Genomic DNA, 19649 nt, shown 5'->3' with positions numbered 1-19649 from the left:
GTCCTCACCTGCTTTACAAAAACTCCACCAACATGATGCAAACATTTGATTCAGCCACAATAAATAAGTAGCTTAGAGACCGGCACAGCGCCATCTATCTATAAAAAATTAGATTTTACCAATTAAGATAAACAGTAGTCTAGCCACTGTGCTCCAGGATGCTTCCTTGAAGACTTAATAGAGTGTATAAGATGTTTCCATGAAGACTTAATAGAGTGTATAAATACACAGCACCACAAGCTAGAGCAAATAAGTAGCAAATTAGAGCAAAGAGCACGGCAATGGAAGCAAGCAAGAAGGTCGTGTGTGTGACTGGAGCCGGGGGTTTCATTGCCTCTTGGATTGTAAAGCAGCTTTTGGAGAAAGGCTATACTGTTCACGGCACCGTGCGCGACCCAAGTAAGCATAGACTTCTCCCTTTTACCTTTGATCCATAGCCGAAATCTGAATGACCCAGGTAACAATGCGAAGTGTGGACATCTCAAGCAGCTCCCAGGAGCTGGGGAGAGGCTCAAGCTGTTCAAAGCCGATGTTCTCGACTACGATTCCATTGTCCCGGCAGTCCGGGGCTGTGAGGCCGTCTTCCACACAGCCTGCCCCTTCTTCTGGAAGATTGACACCCCAGATGTGAGAGTCTAGGTGGTTTTGCTCGTGGGCGATGAGAAATTTCGAGTTTTGTTTTCTGCCAGGATGTGTTGGTCCCGGCAATCACTGGAACGGAGAATGTGATGCGTGCTTGCAGCGAGGAGAAGATCAAGCGAGTGGTGATGACCTCCTCCGGCGCAGCGGTCATGATTGACCCGGATCGTCCCGAGGACAAGGTGGTCGATGAGAGCTGCTGGACGAACGTTGACCACTGCCGCAAAAACGAGGCAAGTAAATGGGACTGGCTTTTGACTTAATTCGACTCTTGACTCTCACTTCGTTTTGCAGCGGTGGTACTTGGTTGCCAAGACGGAGTCGGAGAAGACGGCATGGAAGTTTGCCGAAGAGAAAGGGCTCAAACTTCTCGTGGTGTGCCCGGTTTACGTGTTTGGTCCTCTCTTGCAACAAACCCTCAACAGTAGCAGCGAATACCTCAAAGAAGTTGTAGAAGGTTTGACTGTGGTTTCGTTGGTCTTCTCGTACAGACATTTCTCTTGTTTGAGATGATCTAGGTTCCCGGAATCCTTCACCAAGTTCTTACATTCCTCTCGTAGACGTGAGAGATGTTGCAAAAGCTCACATTTTGGCAGTCGAGAACGAGGCTGCTTCGGGGCGCTACTTTTGCGTTGCACTGAGCGTTTCCCACAGAGACGTCCTGAAATCGGTCAAGGAAAAGTTCCCCGAGCTTCGCTGCTCCGCCCAAGAGTGAGTGTACTTTCATTTCTTTTTGTTCAGTTTTGTTCAAAGCGTAATGAGATTTGTATGGGTAGGGGGGTTCCTGAAACGAGCTTTGGAGTTCCTCATGCCGGAAGATACGATGGAATCCCCCCCGAGAAGATTGGGAACAAGAAAACTACAGAGCTAATTGGAGGATTCATACCTTATGAACAAACTCTCTTTGACATCATTGCTAGCATCCGTGACCGAGGTTTTCTGCCATGAAAATGAAAGAACTCAAGGACTATTGCTATAGATCTGTATGAAAACGAAAATGAATGAATGTGCGTATTGTTTAAGTTCTTGCTTACTCAAAGAGAACGCAGGTCTTATATTTTGCTAAATTGTCCAAGTGAGTTGGATGCCCTACTGGAGTGCGACGTGTTCCGAGCTTGATAGTCTTTGGAGGGAAGTAAAAATGCAGGAGAAGATTGAAAATTGAACCCTCCCTTGCTGCTACTGTCGCCTCTGTGTACCATCAGCAACTTCAAAGCGCATTTTGCATTTCATAACACTGAATTCTCACCTGAAATTAGTGTAGCAGCTGCAAAAGGTGCAATAGATTATTAACTCATTCATTAACTGTTTACGGGGTCTTGTGGAGCATGAGACCGACAGATTATAATAAGCTGTTTTGATAATCTCATGAGTCATTCGTTCACTAAGCTCCTTCAGGTCTGTTACCACCACGCCTTCTGTCCCCGACCTCGGCTTCACTGCCTGTTGCCCCTCCTGATGCCTCTTGGGTTGGAACTTCAACACGATCCTCACCTAGCCGAGACATCTGATTCAGTCACAATAAATAAGTTAAATAGCACGATTAATAGCGTCCCCATCTATAAAACATTAAATTCTACCAATTAAGTTAAACAGTACGGCGCCACAGTGCTCCATTTGCGACGCCACAGTGCTCCAGGATGCTTCCTCAGAAGGCAAGCGGAAATTCCTGAAGACTTCATAGAGTGTATAAATAGCGCAAGCTATAGAGAAAATAAGTAGCAAAATAGAGCAAAGAGCATGGCAATGGAAGCAAGCAAGAAGGTCGTGTGTGTGACTGGAGCCGGGGGTTTCATTGCCTCTTGGATTGTAAAGCAGCTTCTGGAGAAAGGCTATACTGTTCACGGCACCGTGCGCGACCCAAGTAAGCATAGACTTCCTTTCACCTTTGATCCATAGAACATCAGGTAACAATGCGAAGTGTGGAATAATCTCAAGCAGCTCCCAGGAGCTGGGGAGAGGCTCAAGCTGTTCAAAGCCGATGCTCTCGACTACGAGAAGATCAAGCGAGTGGTGATGACCTCCTCCGGCGCAGCGGTCATATTTGACCCGGATCGTCCCGAGGACAAGGTGGTTGATGAGCGCTGCTGGACGAACGTTGACCACTGCCGCAAAAACGAGGCAAGTAATTGGGACTGGCTTTTGACTTAATTTGACTCTTGACTCTTGTACGTTGGACTTCGTTTTGCAGCTGTGGTACGTGGTTGCCAAGACCGAGGCAGAGAAGACGGCATGGAAGTTTGCCAAAGAGAAAGGGCTCAAACTTATTGTGGTGTGCCCGGTTTACGTGTTTGGTCCTCTCTTGCAACAAACCCTTAACACTAGCAGCGAATATCTCAAGGAAGTTGTAGAAGGTTTGACTGTTGTTTCCTTGGTTTTCTCGTACAGACATTTATCTTGTTTGTGATAATCCAGGTTCCCGGAATCCTTCGCCAAATTCTTACATTTCTCTCATGGACGTGAGAGATGTTGCAAAAGCTCACATTTTGGCAGTCGAGAACGAGGCTGCTTTGGGGCGCTACTTTTGCGTTGCACTGAGCGTTTCCCACAGAGACGTCCTGAAATCGGTCAAGGAAAAGTTCCCCCAGCTTCGCTGCTGTGCCCACGAGTGAGTTTACTTTCATTCCTTTTTGTTCAGTTTTGTTCAAAGCGTAATGAGATTTGTATGGGTAGGGGTGTTCCTGAAACGAGCGTTGGAATTCCTCATGCCGGAAGATACGATGGAATCCCCCCCGAGAAGATTGGGAACAAGAAAACTACAGAGCTAATTGGAGGATTCATACCTTATGAACAAACTCTCTTTGACACCATTGCTAGCATCCGTGAACGAGGTTTTCTGCCATGAAAATGAAAGAACTCAGGAACTATTGCTATAGATCTGTATGAACACGAAAACGAATGAATGTGCGTATTGCTTTGCAAATTATAATGACTCTCAACTCCACTTTACGCACTTAACCTGCTTTCTGTTAAGTTCTTGCTTACTCAAAAGAGAACGCAGCTCTTATATTTTGCTGTTGTTATGGAATTGTCCAGGGTTCTAAGAGGGATGGCGATGGCGAGTTGGATGCCCTAGTGGAGTGCGACGTGTTCCGAGCTTGATAGTCTTTGGAGGAAAAATGCAAGAGAAGATTGAAAATTGAACCCTCTCTTGCTGCTACTGTCGCCTCCGTGTACCACCAGCAACTTCAAAGCGCATTTTGCATTTCATAAACACTGCATTCTCACCTAAAATTAGTATTGTAGAAGTAAAAGGTGCAAGAGCATATTGCTGCTTTGCAAAAACTCCACCACCACTGCCCAACATGATGCACACATCTGATTCAGCCACAATAAATAAGTTAAATAGCAATCTTAGAGACCGGCTCCCCATCTATCTATAAAACATTAAATTCTACCAATAAATAAATTGAACGAGACCGGTGCCACAGTGCTCCAGTTGCGACGCCACAGTGCTCCAGGATGCTTGCTCAGAAGGCAAGTGGAAATTCTTGAAGACTTGATAGAGTGTATAAATACACAGCAGCGCAAGCTAGAGCAAATAAGTAGCAAATTAAAGCAAAGAGCATGGCAATGGAAGCAAGCAAGAATCATGTGTGTGACTGGAGCCGGGGGTTTCATTGCCTCTGGGATTGTATAGCATCTTCTCGAGAAGCTACACGATTCACGGCACCGTGTGCAATCCAAGTAAGTAGTATTGGATCCACCACCTCCACCTGAATGACTCATGCATGTGTATCGTCAGGTAACAATGCCAAGTGTGGACATCTCAAGCAGCTCCCAGGAGCTGGCGAGAGGCTCAAGCTGTTGAAAGCCGATGTTCTCGACTACAACCTGGCAGTCCGGGGCAGTGATGCCGTCTTTCACGCAGCCTGCCCCTTCTTCTGGAATTTTGACACTGCAGATGTGAGAATCTTGCTGGTTTTATCTCATGAGAAATTATCTGGGTTTTCTTTTCTGCCAGGATGTGTTGGTCCCAGGAATCACTGGAACGGAGGATGTGATGCGTGGTTGCAGTGAGGATCCTCACTGCAAGATCAAGCGAGTGGTGATGACCTCCTCCGGCACCGCGGTCATGTGTGACTCGGATCGTCCGGTGGACAAGATGGTTGACGAGAGCTAGCATTGACTACTACCGAGGGCAAGGCAATGGATTTCGACTTTAGTTTGAGTCTTTTGAGTTGACATTGTTTTGCAGCGGTGGCACTGGAGTCTGAGAAAATAGCATGGTCTCAAACCTGTCGTGGTGTGCCCATGTGATGTCTTGGGCCCTCTCTTGCAACAGACCATGAACACTAGCAACGAATATCTCAAGTTGTGGAAGGTTAGTTTCTTTGGTTTTCTCATACAAACACAATGTTTTGTTTGTGGTGATCCAGGTTCCCGGAATCCTTTGCTAAGTGCTTACATTCCTTTCGTGGACGTGAAAGATGTTGCAAAAGTTCACATATTGGTAGTTGAGAACGAGACTGCTTTAGGGTTCCCACAGAGACGTCCTGAAATCGGTCAAGGAAAAGCTCCCCGGGCTTCGCAGCTGTGCCCAAGAGTGAGTTTTGCATTTCATTGGTTTTTTTAAAAGCATTTACGAAATTTTGATGTGTAGGGGAGTTCTTTAAAAGCACAATTCTGACAATTCTTTATTTTTTCTACTACCATATTGTATTTTGACATTGACATATATAACTACAATTTTTTTTATCTCAATGGTAAACCAATGATTTATTATTGTATTATTGTTATTTGATTATTATATGTTGGTGATATATATTACATCATATATATATAGAACCCAAAGTTCTTGCTCTAGTAATTTCAACCTCTAACTTTGATATGGGATGAAGAAAAAAGCCTTATAATTTATGAGTTTAACCATAGAGTTAGCATTGAATTTAGTCAATACAAAAGTGAACACTCCCATCATAAGATGACATTCATATGTTTAAGGACTTTAAAAATTTTGGATAACACCTATTTTTAACATCTTTTTGATATTTATGTGTAAAATCTTGATTTCCTTTAATGACTGATGCTAAATAATAATTTTAATTGGATGAGCAAGATGATGTGTTGCAAGCCCCAAACAACAAGTCAAAATAAAAAAGATCAACATACTCATTCTTGAGTTGGTCCATTATTGCAACATCAGAAGGATCTATAAAGGAAATATAAAAGCAAAATTGAAATACAATAGAAAATAATAAAGAAGCAAAAATGATAGAAGCAAAGAGACAAAAGAGAACAAAAGTGAGAAGAATGGAAGAAATGTGAGGAAATATAAAATAAAGGGAAGAAGCCTCAAAGTCACACTTATCATAATTATGTTATAATCAATCTATATGTAGCGCACGTGGTTTTTACCCTTTATCCTATGGTAATTTACCATAGAATAACACCACGAAGTGGAACCTAAACCCTCTATATGCCACATGTTATATACCACATGTCCATAGGATTGTGGTGTGGAACCTAAGGTTCAGGGCCTTGGGCCACTAAACAAAGGAATGGTGCCAAACTCCCAAGCATAGAGCCAAGGAGTGTCGGAACTGGACCATGGAGCAATTCTTAAGCATATAACCCAAGGAGCGAAGGGACAGGAGCCCGGAGTGACTTGGAACAGTCCTAAAGCAATTAACATCCCAATGCCAAGACCAACATGCAAAACGGAGCCAAATAGGGTCTAGTGCTATTTCAGCATACCGGTGGCCTAATGTAAAGATATAAGTACTTCACCAGCTAACATGGAATGGAACTTGGGCTTAGACCCAAGCCAGATGCAGAACAAGGACAAGCATACAAGCGAGAGCTAAACTATGCCTCAGGTTGGTCAGCCATGCCCAACCTACCCACTATCCCTACTATACATTTGGAACCCCCCCCCCCCCCCCCTTTCAGAAACACATGCTTTAGGCTTTCACCCCAAGCCTCCTTTAGCATCAGGAGTTAGTCTCTGGGACAAGCTTAAAACTTACTAAATATGAAATGGCGCTAAATTGTGAATTTGGACACGGAACAAACACCATTGTGTTCAAGCCAATTTCTACATTCCGTAGATATGCCAAATGAGCAAATCTAGACACTTTTTATAATTAACATTTGGGATCGAATTGAAACTAACACAAAGAGCATGATAGCGAGGGTGTTTTGCAGACACAGTAAGCTATCATTTAGTGATATTAAGAGACCAAACTCAATATTACGGGGTTCCCAACACTAGCAAGTGCAAGTCAACAATATGAGTTTCTCATCACCATGCCAAGTATGCTTGACTAATTGACAACGTAGGATTTCCTTCTTTAGTACCCTTTTAGTCTAAGTGCATATGTGATGATCAGTTTCTCAACTAACTTAGGTGGAGACTAATAATAGGTCCAGCAATACTGACTTCCTGCCGTTGTGACAGTAAGTAAAGAATGTCCGTAAGGACTGGCCGACATATAACTTTCGATACTCAAAGTCACATTTGCGACACTATATCAATAATAAAATCAAAAACTTGACTCAACACCACCTGCAATAATTAAAGTTCAAGCTCAAAATTTGCCACATGTATAGCTAGGTTTATCTCATCCCATACACATGTATATATATAATTGTTGCCATAAAAAATGAAAATTGGTTCTATTACATGACACAACTATAGACATCAATATATGGCAATAAGCTGAACAATAAAAGATAAATTCAAACCTTTATCAAGAGAATAATAAAATACCTTTTATTATAAAAACAAATTTGGAAACTAAATACTTGATGAATTCCTTAATAATACTCTCAAAAGAAGGATGAAAGGGTTACTTATTCACATAAAGACTCTTCATTACTTGTGTGACTCTTCATTTCCCTAAAGAATTTCTATGTCAAAACCTTCAATTATAATAACACCAACAAAATTTTGTTAATGCTAAAGCTTTCACTTACGAAATGGAAGACACTAATCTGAAAAATGTTAACAATGTTGATACATATGGCCAACTTTATCACATGCTTAATAACAAATATCATAGCCATAACTATATTCTCACTCTTGTCCTTAAACATGAGAATCACCAGCATCAATCACAAGAAGTGGGTATAGTGAAAAGTGCAAGAAACCTTGTGTTGTGCAAAATAAACTAATAAGTAGCAAAATAGAGCAAAGAGCATGGCAATGAAAGCAAGCAAGAAGGTCGTGTGTGTGATTGGAGCTGGGGGTTTCATTGCCTCTTGGATTGTAAAGCAGCTTCTGGAGAAAGGCTATACTGTTCACGGCACCGTGCGTGACCCAAGTAAGCATAGACTTCTCCCTTATCCATAGCCGAAATCTGAATGACCCAATCATCAGGTAACAATGCGAAGTGTGGACATCTCAAGCAGCTCCCAGGAGCTGGGGAGAGGCTCAAGCTGTTCAAAGCCGATGTTCTCGACTACGATTCCATTGTCCCGGCAGTCCGGGGCTGTGAGGCCGTCTTCCACACAGCCTGCCCCTTCTTCTGGAAGTTTGACACCCCAGATGTAAGAATCTAGCTGGTTTTGCTCGTGGGCAATGAGAAATTTTCTGAGTTTTTTTTTCTGCCAGGATGTGTTGGTCCCAGCAATCACTGGAACGGAGAATGTGATGCGTGCTTGCAGCGAGGAGAAGATCAAGCGAGTGGTGATGACCTCCTCCGGCGCAGCAGTCATGGTTGACCCGGATCGTCCCGAGGACAAGGTGGTTGATGAGAGTTGCTGGACCACTGCCGCAAAATCGAGGCAAGTAAATGGGACTTGCTTTTGACTTAATTCGACTCTTGACTCGTACTTCGGTTTGCAGCGGTGGTACTTGGTTGCCAAGACGGAGTCGGAGAAGACGGCATGGAAGTTTGCCGAAGAGAAAGGGCTCAAACTTCTTGTGGTGTGCCCTGTTTACGTGTTTGGTCCTCTCTTGCAACAAACCCTCAACACTAGCAGTGAATATCTCAAGGAAGTTGTAGAAGGTCTGACTGTGGTTTCGTTGGTTTTCTCGTACAAACATTTATCTCGTTTGTGATGATCCAGGTTCCCGGAATCTTTCGCCAACTTCTTACATTCCTCTCGTGGACGTGAGAGATGTTGCAAAAGCTCACATTTTGGCAGTCGATAACGAGGCTGCTTTGGGGCGCTACTTTTGCGTTGCACTGAGCATTTCCCACAGAGACGTCCTGAAATCGGTCAAGGAAAAGTTCCCCCAGCTTCGCTGCTGTGCCCATGAGTGAGTTTACTTTCATTCCTTTTTGTTCAGTTTTGTTCAAAGCGTAATGAGATTTGTATGGGTAGGGGTGTTCCTGAAACGAGCGTTGGAATTCCTCATGCCGGAAGATACGATGGAATCCCCCCCGAGAAGATTGGAAACAAGAAAACTACAGAGCTAATTGGAGGATTCATACCTTATGAACAAACTCTCTTTGACACCATTGCTAGCATCCGTGAACGAGGTTTTCTGCCATGAAAATGAAAGAACTCAAGGACTATTGCTATAGATCTGTATGAAAACGAAAATGAATGAATGTGCATATTGGTTTGCAAAAGATAAAGACTCTCAACTCCACTTTAGGAGTGAAGTCAACGCACTTAACCTTCTCTCTCTTAAGTTCTTGCTTCCTCAAAGAGAACGCAGCTCTTATATTTTGCTCTTGTTATGGAATTGTCCAAGTGAGTTGGATGCCCTAGTGGAGTGCGACGTGTTAGTCTTCGGAGGATGTAAAAATACAAGAGAAGGTTGAAAATTGAACCCTCCCTTGCTGCTACCGTCGCACCACCAGCAACTTCAAAGCGCCATTCTAACCTGAAATTAGTATAGTAGCTGCAAAAGGTGCAAGAGCCTATTGCTACTTTACAAAAACTCCACCAACATGATGCAGACATCTGACTTAGCCACAATAAATAGGTAAATAGCACGCTTAATAGCGTCCCCATCTATCTATAGAAAATCAATTAAGTTAAACAGTAGCCTAGAGACCGGCGCCATAGTGCTCCAGTTGCGACGCCACAGCGCTCCAGGATGCTTCCTCAGAAGGCAAGCGGAAATTCTTGAAGACTTGATAGAGTGTATAAATACACAGCAGCGCAAGCTAGAGCAAATAAGTAGCAAATAGAGCAAAGAGCATGGCAATGGAAGAAAGCAAGAAGGTCGTGTGTGTGACTGGAGCCGGGGGTTTCATTGCCTCTTGGATTGTAAAGCAGCTTCTGGAGAAAGGCTATACTGTTCACGGCACCGTGCGCGACCCAAGTAAGCATAGACTTCTCCCTTTTACCTTTGATCCATAGCCGAAATCTGAATGACCCAATCATCAGGTAACAATGCGAAGTGTGGACATCTCAAGCAGCTCCCAGGAGCTGGGGAGAGGCTCAAGCTGTTCAAAGCCGATGTTCTCGACTACGATTCCATTGTCCCAGCAGTCCGGGGCTGTGAGGCCGTCTTCCACACAGCCTGCCCCTTCTTCTGGAAGTTTGACACCCCAGATGTAAGAATCTAGCTGGTTTTGCTCGTGGGCGATGAGAAATTTCGAGTTTTGTTTTCTGCCAGGATGTGTTGGTCCCAGCAATCACTGGAACGGAGAATGTGATGCGTGCTTGCAGCGAGGAGAAGATCAAGCGAGTGGTGATGACTTCCTCCGGCGCAGCGGTCATGTTTGACCCCGATCGTCCCGAGGACAAGGTGGTTGATGAGCGCTGCTGGACGAACGTTGACCACTGCCGCAAAAACGAGGCAACTAAATGGGACTTGCTTTGGACTTAATTTGACTCTTGACTCTTGTGCGTTGGACTTCGTTTTGCAGCGGTGGTACTTGGTTGCCAAGACCGAGGCGGAGAAGACGGCATGGAAGTTTGCCGAAGAGAAAGGGCTCAAACTTCTCGTGGTGTGCCCGGTTTACGTGTTTGGTCCTCTCTTGCAACAAACCCTCAACACTAGCAGCGAATATCTCAAGGAAGTTGTAGAAGGTTTGACTGTTGTTTCCTTGGTTTTCTCGTACAGACATTTATCTTGTTTGTGATAATCTAGGTTCCCGGAATCCTTCGCCAAGTTCTTACATTCCTCTCGTGGACGTGAGAGATGTTGCAAAAGCTCACATTTTGGCAGTCGAGAACGAGGCTGCTTTGGGGCGCTACTTTTGCGTTGCACTGAGCGTTTCCCACAGAGACGTCCTGAAATCGGTCAAGGAAAAGTTCCCCGAGCTTCGCTGCTGTGCCCACGAGTGAGTTTACTTTCATTCCTTTTTGTTCAGTTTTGTTCAAAGCGTAATGAGATTTGTATGGGTAGGGGTGTTTCTGAAACGAGCATTGGAATTCCTCATGCCGGAAGATACGATGGAATCCCCCCCGAGAAGATTGGGAACAAGAAAACTACAGAGCTAATAGGAGGATTCATACCTTATGAACAAACTCTCTTTGACACCATTGCTAGCATCCGTGAACGAGGTTTTCTGCCATGAAAATGAAAGAACTCAAGGACTATTGCTATAGATCTGTATGAAAACGAAAATGAATGAATGTGCGTATTGGTTTGCAAATTATAAAGACTCTCAACTCCACTTTACGCACTTAACCTGCTTTCTCTTAAGTTCTTGCTTACTCAAAGAGAACGTCTTATATTTTGCTGTTGTTATGGAATTGTCCAGGGTTCTAAGAGGGATGGCGATGGCGAGTTGGATGCCCTAGTGGAGTGCGACGTGTTCCGAGCTTGATAGTCTTTGGAGGAAAAATGCAAGAGAAGATTGAAAATTGAACCCTCTCTTGCTGCTACTGTCGCCTCCGTGTACCACCAGCAACTTCAAAGCGCATTTTGCATTTCATAAACGCTGCATTCTCACCTAAAATTAGTATTATAGAAGTAAAAGGTGCAAGAGCATATTGCTGCTTTACAAAAACTCCACCACCACTGCCCAACATGATGCACACATCTAATTTAGCCATAATAAATAAGTTAAATAGCAATCTTAGCGTCCCCATCTATCTATAAAACATTAAATTCTACCAATAAGTCTAGAGACCGGTGCCTCAGTGCTCCAGTTGCGACGCCACAGTGCTCCAGGATGCTTGCTCAGAAGGCAAGCGGAAATTCTTGAAGACTTGATAGAGTGTATAAAAACACAGCAGCGCAAGCTAGAGCAAATAAGTAGCAAATTAAAGCAAAGAGCATGGCAATGGAAGCAAGCAAGAATCATGTGTGTGACTGGAGCCGGGGGTTTCATTGCCTCTTGGATTGTAAAGCAGCTTCTCGAGAAGCTACACGGTTCACGGCACCGTGTGCAATCCAAGTAAGTAGTATTGGATCCACCACCTCCACCTGAATGACCCATGCATGATATGTGTATCGTCAGGTAACAATGCCAAGTGTGGACATCTCAAGCAGCTCCCAGGAGCTGGCGAGAGGCTCAAGCTGTTGAAAGCCGATGTTCTCGACTACAACCTGGCAGTCCGGGGCAGTGATGCCGTCTTTCACGCGGACTGCCCCTTCTTCTGGAATTTTGACACCGCAGATGTGAGAATCTTGCTGGTTTTATCTCATGAGAAATTATCTGGGTTTTCTTTTCTGCCAGGATGTGTTGGTCCCAGGAATCACTGGAACGGAGGATGTGATGCGTGGTTGCAGTGAGGATCCTCACTGCAAGATCAAGCGAGTGGTGATGACCTCCTCCGGCACCGCGGTCATGTGTGACTCGGATCGTCCGGAGGACAAGATGGTTGACGAGAGCTAGCATTGACTACTACCGAGGGCAAGTCAATGAATTTGGACTTTAGTTTGAGTCTTTTGAGTTGGCATTGTTTTGCAGCGGTGGTACTGGAGTCTGAGAAGACAGCATGGTCTCGAACTTGTTGTGGTGTGCCTGTGTGATGTGTTTGGCCCTCTCTTGCAACAGACCATGAACACTAGCAACGAATATCTCAAGTTGTGGAAGGTTAGTTTCTTTGGTTTTCTCATACAAACACAATGTCTTGTTTGTGGTGATCCAGGTTCCCGGAATCCTTTGCTAAGTGCTTCTTACATTCCTTTCGTGGACGTGAAAGATGTTGCAAAAGTTCACATATTGGTAGTTGAGAACGAGACTGCTTTAGGGTTCCCAAGGAGACGTCCTGAAATCGGTCAAGGAAAAGCTCCCCGGCTTCGCAGCTGTGCCCAAGAGTGAGTTTTGCATTTCATTGGTTTTTTCAAAGCGTTTACGAAATTTTGATGTGTAGGGTGAAACGACCATTGGCATTCCTCATGCCGGAACATACGATGGAATCCCTCCCGAGAAGAAGAAAACTACAGATCTAATCGGAGGATTCATTCCTTACGAACAAACTCTGCCTGAACAAGGTTTTCTGCCATGAAAATGAAAGAATTCGAAGACTTCTTGTGTTGTGCGAAAATAAATGAATATCGTGATCACAAGTTTCGACAATGAGGGACGTTTAACCTGCTTTCTTAGGTTCTTGCTTGAAGCTGGTGAATATCGCAGCTGGGCCATCAAAAGAGAATGCAGGTTCTTTGGTTCGGTCCTTGCTTAAGGTTTTGACCAAACCGTAAAACCTATCCCACATGCCCGAGCGTGGAATGACGCCACAAGAGCAGTATATAAATCAAGGTCTGTAGTTCCATACTTACCTGACGGGGTTTATTGGTGATCCTGAAGGCCAATGGCCCAGGTTTGGCCTTCCCATTGCACTCTGGCTTGGCTGGCCTACCTTCTTCCAGAGTGGACGTCGTGAATTTCTGGAAGTTGAGGGCTCGCGTACGTGCGGCCCTCTCCAAATCGGTAAATCTCTAAGTTGGATAGTTGGATTGGATGAGATAGATAAAGATATGCACAAATAGCTTAGTTCACCGCACATGAAATATTCTACGGAACCAGTTCTATGGCTTGGACCTTTCTTCAAGTTTCCAAATTCCATTGATGCACGAAGTGGGGGGAAAGTATGGAGCTCCTAAGAACTTCCTCAGCTCCTTCAGAAGTTGCAGACTTTGCTTCTGAAGGTTAGTTCTAGTACTTGAATGTGGTTTTGTTTGCTCTTGATTTACATATGATATTTTGGTTACTTGTATATGGATCCATGATGCTTCATATGAATAAAGTTTGTTGTGTTGTTTGGTTCCACTTCATCAAACTTACTAATCCATATTTTGACGTAACTAGGTCTTGAAAGATTAGATGTGCTCTTGCCTACAAGCTTATTTTATAACATTAAAAAGTCTCCAGCCAAAGAAGCTTCGACTCTGACTCAAGATAAAGAGATCCAATTATCTCGAGCGACAACGTAAGAAAAACGACCACGCCTTACTTGACGAACGCATTCGTACATGTCTGGTACGTGCCGTACACCGCAAACACGACTCCAAAGACCACCAGCGTCGCGTCCACGGCCCTCGACCACGCCGGCGCATCCGCGCACACCCGCGCGTGAAAGAGCGCCGGGAACACGAACGCGAGGAGCGCACACACGGTGCTTCCCACCAGCGAGATGAAAGTCCCAAACCCGGGCACGGCCACCGCGATGAGCGCCACCACCACGACGACGACCCCGCGGATGGAGCCCGTCACCGCGGCCAGCAGCCTTGGCGATGGCACCACGCTCCGCTGGAACCACTTGTTGAGCAGCAGCCTCCCCTCGAAGATCTCGTACACGGGGTACATCATCACCGGGAACGTGAAGAAGAGCGCGATGGAGAGGCCGAGCTTGACGAGCTTGGTCGACCAGTCGCGGTTCCCCAGGTTGAGCGTCACGATGTCCAGCGTCTCCTCGCCAAAGGCCGCGTACCCGGCGAGTCCAAACACCAGGTAGACCGTCGTGATCAATCCAAACGCGAGGCCGAGAACCCTGGCGAACTTGTGTGGCTTCCTCATGGATGCCTGTAGCGAGAGCGTCATGCCGAAGCCCTCGTAGCAGTAGATGCACACCCCGAGCGCGAAGGGGACCGACTGCCACCCTTTGAAGGTCGCCATCTTTTCTCCGGTGCTATGGAGGCGGCCCAGGTCCTCCTTGATGACGATGGCCATGGCGAGGACGTTGCAGACGTTTGCGAAGATGCTGAAGGGCGCCAGGGACGCGAGGGAGCGCACCCAGGCGAGGAGGATCTCCAGGGGGACGAGGATGGCGATTACCAGCGCGTACTTGGAGTCCGGGAAGAAGACGGAGGACAAGTTGTGGCCGATGAAGATGAGATATGCGACGCAGCAGCCGGCCTGGGAGATGAGGAGCGTCACCTCGATGACTTGGCGGCCGAGGTTGCCGAAGGTGTGGTATCCCAGGTCCGGGTATGTTTGGATGAAGTGGTGGCCGCCATTGCTGGAAAGCTTGTCCCGGCACTTTACCTGCGAGAGAGCGAGAGTGGTGAGATGTGAGTATGGAAACTACTCAAGATCATACGCGAGACAAGTGATCAGTGAGACAATCTAAGTCGAGATGGACTAGATGCAATGTAGCGAATGAAAACTATAGTAAAGTTGTCGTGTAGGATAGAAGATCAAGTCTCCCTATTCACTAGAACTCAAGAACAACACGATCTACTCGATCAAAGCAAACTCGTTGGTGCTACATTCACTACTCACTACCAATCAAGCTAGAAAAGATGGCTCGAATAGGAGGAGCTTAGCTCACCAGTAAGATCATACAGTAATAGGAGAGACCTCCCGCAAGGGTGATCGAGGTAGCAGCAACCGCCCATCCGCTGACCCTGTAAGTGAATGGAAGCCCCAACACGCCCGACCCTAGAATCGAGATGATAATGTTGGCAAACGTCTTCCTCACCGACGCTCCTTCTCCACCTCCTGGCAGCAACGATGATCGCGGCAAAAGCGCCGTCGCCTCGTCCACCATCTCAATCGATCAAAGAGAAGATCGAAGCTCTATCTTGATGTAGCGAACAAAAAAAAGAAGGCTCGCGCAAACTCTCTCGGCCCTTCTAAGGCAGGACACGTAATAATGGCAAAACGAGAGAGAGAGAGAGAGCCGGAATCTAGGTGCGTCAGCCGGGAGTCGAACCCGGGTCTATTGCTTGGAAGGCAATTATCCTAACCGTTGGACTACTAACGCCTTTGTGTTATTTTCTTTCCACAAGCTAGTGCTGGATGGTTTTTGCATAGAGTTTATAAAGGATGAGCTTTTGGTACAGGCAAATTCATCAACAAGGCAGTGGAGTGGAATTATGCAAATGCCTGGTCTGCGAATTCACGGTACCAAAGTTTGCGTGAGTGGCTGGGCTTCCCAGGCATAATCAGGGGATATTCGAACGTGTTAGAAGTGTTCTCTCTTGGATTCTCTGTGTGTGAAACATCGCTTGCAATGGTGTCAGCGCAATTAAACCTGAAAAAGCGGGAAAATTTAGTATTATCCCTCCGTACCACGACCCCTGCCGCCAAAAATCCAGACCTTGCATAGCATTGCTATGATAATACGTTGCTAATGCAACTGATGCGATGTATGAAGAAAGCATCGAACATGCAAAGAAAATATATCTTTAGAGATAGACCGATAACTAAGCTCTTGATCGCTTAGACAAAAACTATTCTCTCTTTTGACTCCCTTGTGTTTTGTGTCACCCAGAGTGACTCTATCTATGCCAGGATCTTCATAGAAAATGGCTTGTGTCTCGAGGGCAAGGCATCGCATCCGGTCGCTTTGAGAGCGATCCACATTCTCTCTCTCAGGTGAGTGGCAGTGAAAGAAAGAATCTATTCTCTCTTCCTCTCCTCCTTTCTCTTTTGATTCTTTCCCTCTCTCGGACTCGAAAGCATCTCCGCGCAAAGGAGGATCGATCGGTCGGCGATGGACAAGAATCGCCATGATGTTGTCGTGACGATCGAGAAGCAACAGCAGCAGCAGCAGCAGCGATCCATTGCTGGCAGGAGAGATTCGCCGTCCTCTTCGCCGCCGCCACCGCCACCGGGATCGTCCAATGGCGAGCGGATCTCGGTGGTTTGCGACGCGCCCAAGAGCCCATCGCCGAGAAGATCGCCGCCCAAGGCCAGCGGCATTTCCGCCAGATCGTCCAGGGGCTCCAGCTACAACTTCTCGGAAGACGAACAGCCCCTGGCTATGGCGGCGGTGATCGAGAGCAGCGAGCAAGCAGAAGAAGGGAGCGTCCCCGGCGCTAGGAACAAAAGCTTCGATTTTGGGGTGGGATTGAGCAATGGCAGCGGCGGCGGCGCAATGCCGGCGCCCTCTTCGTCTCTCCCACCACCCAAGAACAGGGGAAATGGACAGGGCTACCACAGACTCCCCTCTCCCAATCGCCAGGAGCAAGACCCACCCAAGCAATCGTCCGCGCAATCCTCGCCCGCGAGGCGCGTGAGCAGCCCCCAAGTCGCGGAGATCTTCCTGGGCGATGCCAAGAACACCACGACGCTTAGAAACGCGATCGCCGCCGCCGCCACCGCCGATTCGCCGCCCGCCGCGATCCCCTCGCCCAAAACCGTGAGCTTCGATCCAGCGCCACCGCCAGCGCCAGCACCGCCGACGATCAAGGAGCCCAAGAACTCGACCCCGGTGGACGCGGTGGTGGTCAAGGCCCCCGCCAGGCTCAAGAGCAAATCCAGGCTAGCGGAGCCGCCGCCACCGCCACCACAGCCGCGCGAAGAATCCAAGCTCGCCACCCCGGGCAATGCGGCGGCGCCGGGCTCCGGGCGGCTAGGCGGCGGAGATGCGGCGCCGCCAGCGGAGGAGGAGGATCCACTCCGCGACGTCGATCTCCCGGACAAGTACCGCCACGCGCGCTGGGGCTGCTGCTCGCTCTTCCAGCTGGTGGCGCTCGTCCTCCTCACCGCGCTGCTCGTTTGCAGCGTCACGGTGGCGGTGCTCCGGCGGCGCTCCATCCTGGGCCTGGAGCTGTGGAAGTGGACGGTGATGGTGCTGGTGGCGCTCAGCGGCCGCCTCCTCAGCGGCTGGATCATCCACGTCGCAGTCTTCTTCATCGAGCGCAACTTCCTGTGGCGCAAGCGCGTGCTCTACTTCGTCTATGGCCTGCGCAAGGGCGTCCAGACCGCGCTCTGGCTCACGCTCGCGCTCGTCGCGTGGCTCCTCCTCTTCGATCCCAAGGTGGAGCGCTCCACCAAGAACAATCGCGCGCTCCTCTACGTGACCAAGGTGCTCATTTGCCTGCTCATCGCGGCCTTCGTGTGGCTGGCCAAGCTGCTCTTCGTCAAGGTGCTGGCCAGCTCCTACCACGTCAACACGTACTTCGATCGCATCCAGGAGTCGCTCTTCAGCCAGTACATCCTGGAGAAGCTGTCCGGGCCGCCGCTGGAGTTCGTGGGCGATGACGATCGCGGTGGAGCGCCACCGTCCTTGATCAAGAAGAAAGGCCTGAGCTTCAAGGTGGTGGATCAAAGCGCTCCCGCCACCGCCGCCGCCAAGAAGAAGGATAAGGCTTCGTCGGACTCGGTGCTGAGCATCGACAAGCTGCAAAAGATGAACCAGCGGAACGTCTCGGCGTGGAACATGAAGCGGCTGGTGATGCTCGTCAAGCAGTCCAACATCTCGACGCTGTCGCAGACGATCGACAGAAGCGACGATGGGCAGGAGAACGAGATCCAGACCGAGTGGCAGGCGCGCGCGGCGGCCAAGGAGGTGTTTAGAAACGTCGCGCAGCCGGGAAGCAAGTAAGTCCTCATCGTGGTGCATGGTTTCACGAGCCGATAGATGATCGAGGGCGATTGATCGTTTCTTTCAGGCAGATTGTGCTCGAGGATCTCTTGCGCTTCCTCACGCCCAGCGAGGCTCACAAGGCGCTGGCGCTGTTCGAGGGCGCCGCCGAGGCCGAGACCATCACCAAGAAGAACCTCGTCAACTGGGTGGTACGTAAAAAACCGACCTTTCAGCTGAAAACTTCGTCTTCTTTGCGCATTCTAGATCAGTGTGTACCGGGAGAGGAGATCACTGGCGCTGTCGCTCAATGACACCAAAACCGCGGTGGACAAGCTCCACCACATCATCAATGCCGTGACCGCGGTGGTGATTGTGATAATCTGGCTGCTGGTGCTGGGCATCGCCACCTCGCACTTACTCATCTTCGCATCGTCGCAGCTGCTGCTCATCGTCTTCATCTTTGGCAACACTTGCAAGACGGTGTTCGAGGCCATCATCTTCCTGTTCGTGATGCATCCCTACGACGTGGGCGATCGCTGTGTCATCGATGGCGTCCAGGCAAGTGGATCGATACTATATGTTTCTCTCAAAGTTCTCAAGATCAAACGTGGGGTGGCTTTTCTAGATGATCGTGGAGGAGATGAACATCCTGACCACCGTGTTTCTCCGCTATGACAACGAGAAGATTTACTATCCCAACTCTGTTCTAGCCAGCAAGCCGATCAGCAACTACTACCGGAGCCCCGACATGACCGACGCCATCGACTTCACCGTGGACATGTCCACCCCCGTCGAGAAGATCGCGGCACTCAAGGAGCGAGTCTCAAAGTTCGTCGTTTCCAGCTTTGCTCAATCCAGATTGACTTTGATCGTGCTTGTTTTGCAGGTATATCAGCTCCAAATCGGCTCACTGGCACAACAAGTCGACCATCGTGGTCAAGGACATCGAGGACATGAACCGAATGAAGATGGCGCTCTGGGTCCAGCACACGATGAACTACCAAAACAATGGCGAGCGGCTCATTCGCCGCTCCGACCTCTTGATCAAGCTCAAGACTTTCTTCCAGGAGCTCGGGATCGAGTACCATCTTCCTCCGCAAGAGGTCACTCTCTCCGACAATCACACCATTGCTGCACATCCCTTCCGCCTGTCCTAGAGCTGTCAAACTCGGTCTTCAAGATCTCTAAACTTACTTTCTGTCAGACAGTGGTCTGTCATTGAGCTAGTGTTGGAAGCAAACATGAGAAGTGGACGGGAGTACTGTAGATGCCATTGGCACTATCTGAACATGAGAAGTGGACGAGAGTACTGTAGATGCCCTTGGCACTATGTGAAAATGGAAGTTCGTGCTAGTTACTGCAAGAACTAGACATGTAGCACCAGGCAATTGAATACGACGCTCGTGTTTTAAATCAAGCCTTGTCACCTTGCACGTCCCGGTTGATCACAA

The 19649-nt window shown here is 47.8% G+C and overlaps 4 protein-coding genes, 1 non-coding gene and 2 pseudogenes across 5 annotated transcripts; 5 read left to right on the top strand and 2 right to left on the bottom strand.

Moving 5' to 3' along the window:
• Positions 1–260: 260 nt before the first annotated feature.
• LOC112344429 (cinnamoyl-CoA reductase 1-like) lies at positions 261–1664 on the top strand. Its single transcript, XM_024669166.1, has 6 exons — positions 261–399; positions 458–627; positions 690–872; positions 934–1096; positions 1158–1350; positions 1416–1664. Exons 1-6 carry the CDS (start codon positions 282–284, stop codon positions 1585–1587), a joined length of 999 nt encoding a protein of 332 aa, XP_024524934.1. The 5' UTR covers positions 261–281; the 3' UTR covers positions 1588–1664.
• A 715-nt stretch (positions 1665–2379) lies between these two features.
• On the top strand, positions 2380–9161 carry LOC112344323 (annotated as a pseudogene).
• Positions 9162–9575: 414 nt separating this feature from the next.
• On the top strand, positions 9576–11147 carry LOC112344472 (cinnamoyl-CoA reductase 2-like). Its single transcript, XM_024669331.1, has 6 exons — positions 9576–9862; positions 9928–10097; positions 10160–10342; positions 10413–10575; positions 10637–10829; positions 10895–11147. The coding sequence occupies exons 1-6, from the start codon at positions 9739–9741 to the stop codon at positions 11064–11066; spliced, it is 1005 nt and encodes a 334-aa protein (XP_024525099.1). The 5' UTR covers positions 9576–9738; the 3' UTR covers positions 11067–11147.
• Positions 11148–13214: 2067 nt separating this feature from the next.
• LOC112344503 lies at positions 13215–13366 on the top strand (annotated as a pseudogene).
• Positions 13367–13827: 461 nt separating this feature from the next.
• On the bottom strand, positions 13828–15500 carry LOC9654520 (amino acid transporter ANT1). The gene is made up of 2 exons (XM_002964003.2): positions 15214–15500; positions 13828–14927 (listed from the first exon to the last, which is right to left on the bottom strand). The coding sequence occupies exons 1-2, from the start codon at positions 15430–15432 to the stop codon at positions 13893–13895; spliced, it is 1254 nt and encodes a 417-aa protein (XP_002964049.2). The 5' UTR covers positions 15433–15500; the 3' UTR covers positions 13828–13892.
• Positions 15501–15576: 76 nt separating this feature from the next.
• On the bottom strand, positions 15577–15648 carry TRNAG-UCC. The gene has a single exon. It is a non-coding gene; the product is annotated as a tRNA-Gly (tRNA).
• A 500-nt stretch (positions 15649–16148) lies between these two features.
• Positions 16149–19611, top strand: LOC9655639 (mechanosensitive ion channel protein 5). The gene is made up of 5 exons (XM_024668929.1): positions 16149–18212; positions 18284–18407; positions 18463–18756; positions 18824–19026; positions 19085–19611. Exons 1-5 carry the CDS (start codon positions 16381–16383, stop codon positions 19353–19355), a joined length of 2724 nt encoding a protein of 907 aa, XP_024524697.1. The 5' UTR covers positions 16149–16380; the 3' UTR covers positions 19356–19611.
• The last annotated feature ends 38 nt before the right edge of the window (positions 19612–19649 follow it).

This window comes from Selaginella moellendorffii, unplaced genomic scaffold, assembly GCF_000143415.4.
Source record: "Selaginella moellendorffii unplaced genomic scaffold, v1.0 SELMOscaffold_4, whole genome shotgun sequence".
NCBI classification, from domain to species: Eukaryota; Viridiplantae; Streptophyta; class Lycopodiopsida; order Selaginellales; family Selaginellaceae; genus Selaginella; species Selaginella moellendorffii.
Note: the sequence above shows the minus strand (reverse complement) of the source record. Positions and strands in the feature narration are given on the sequence as shown.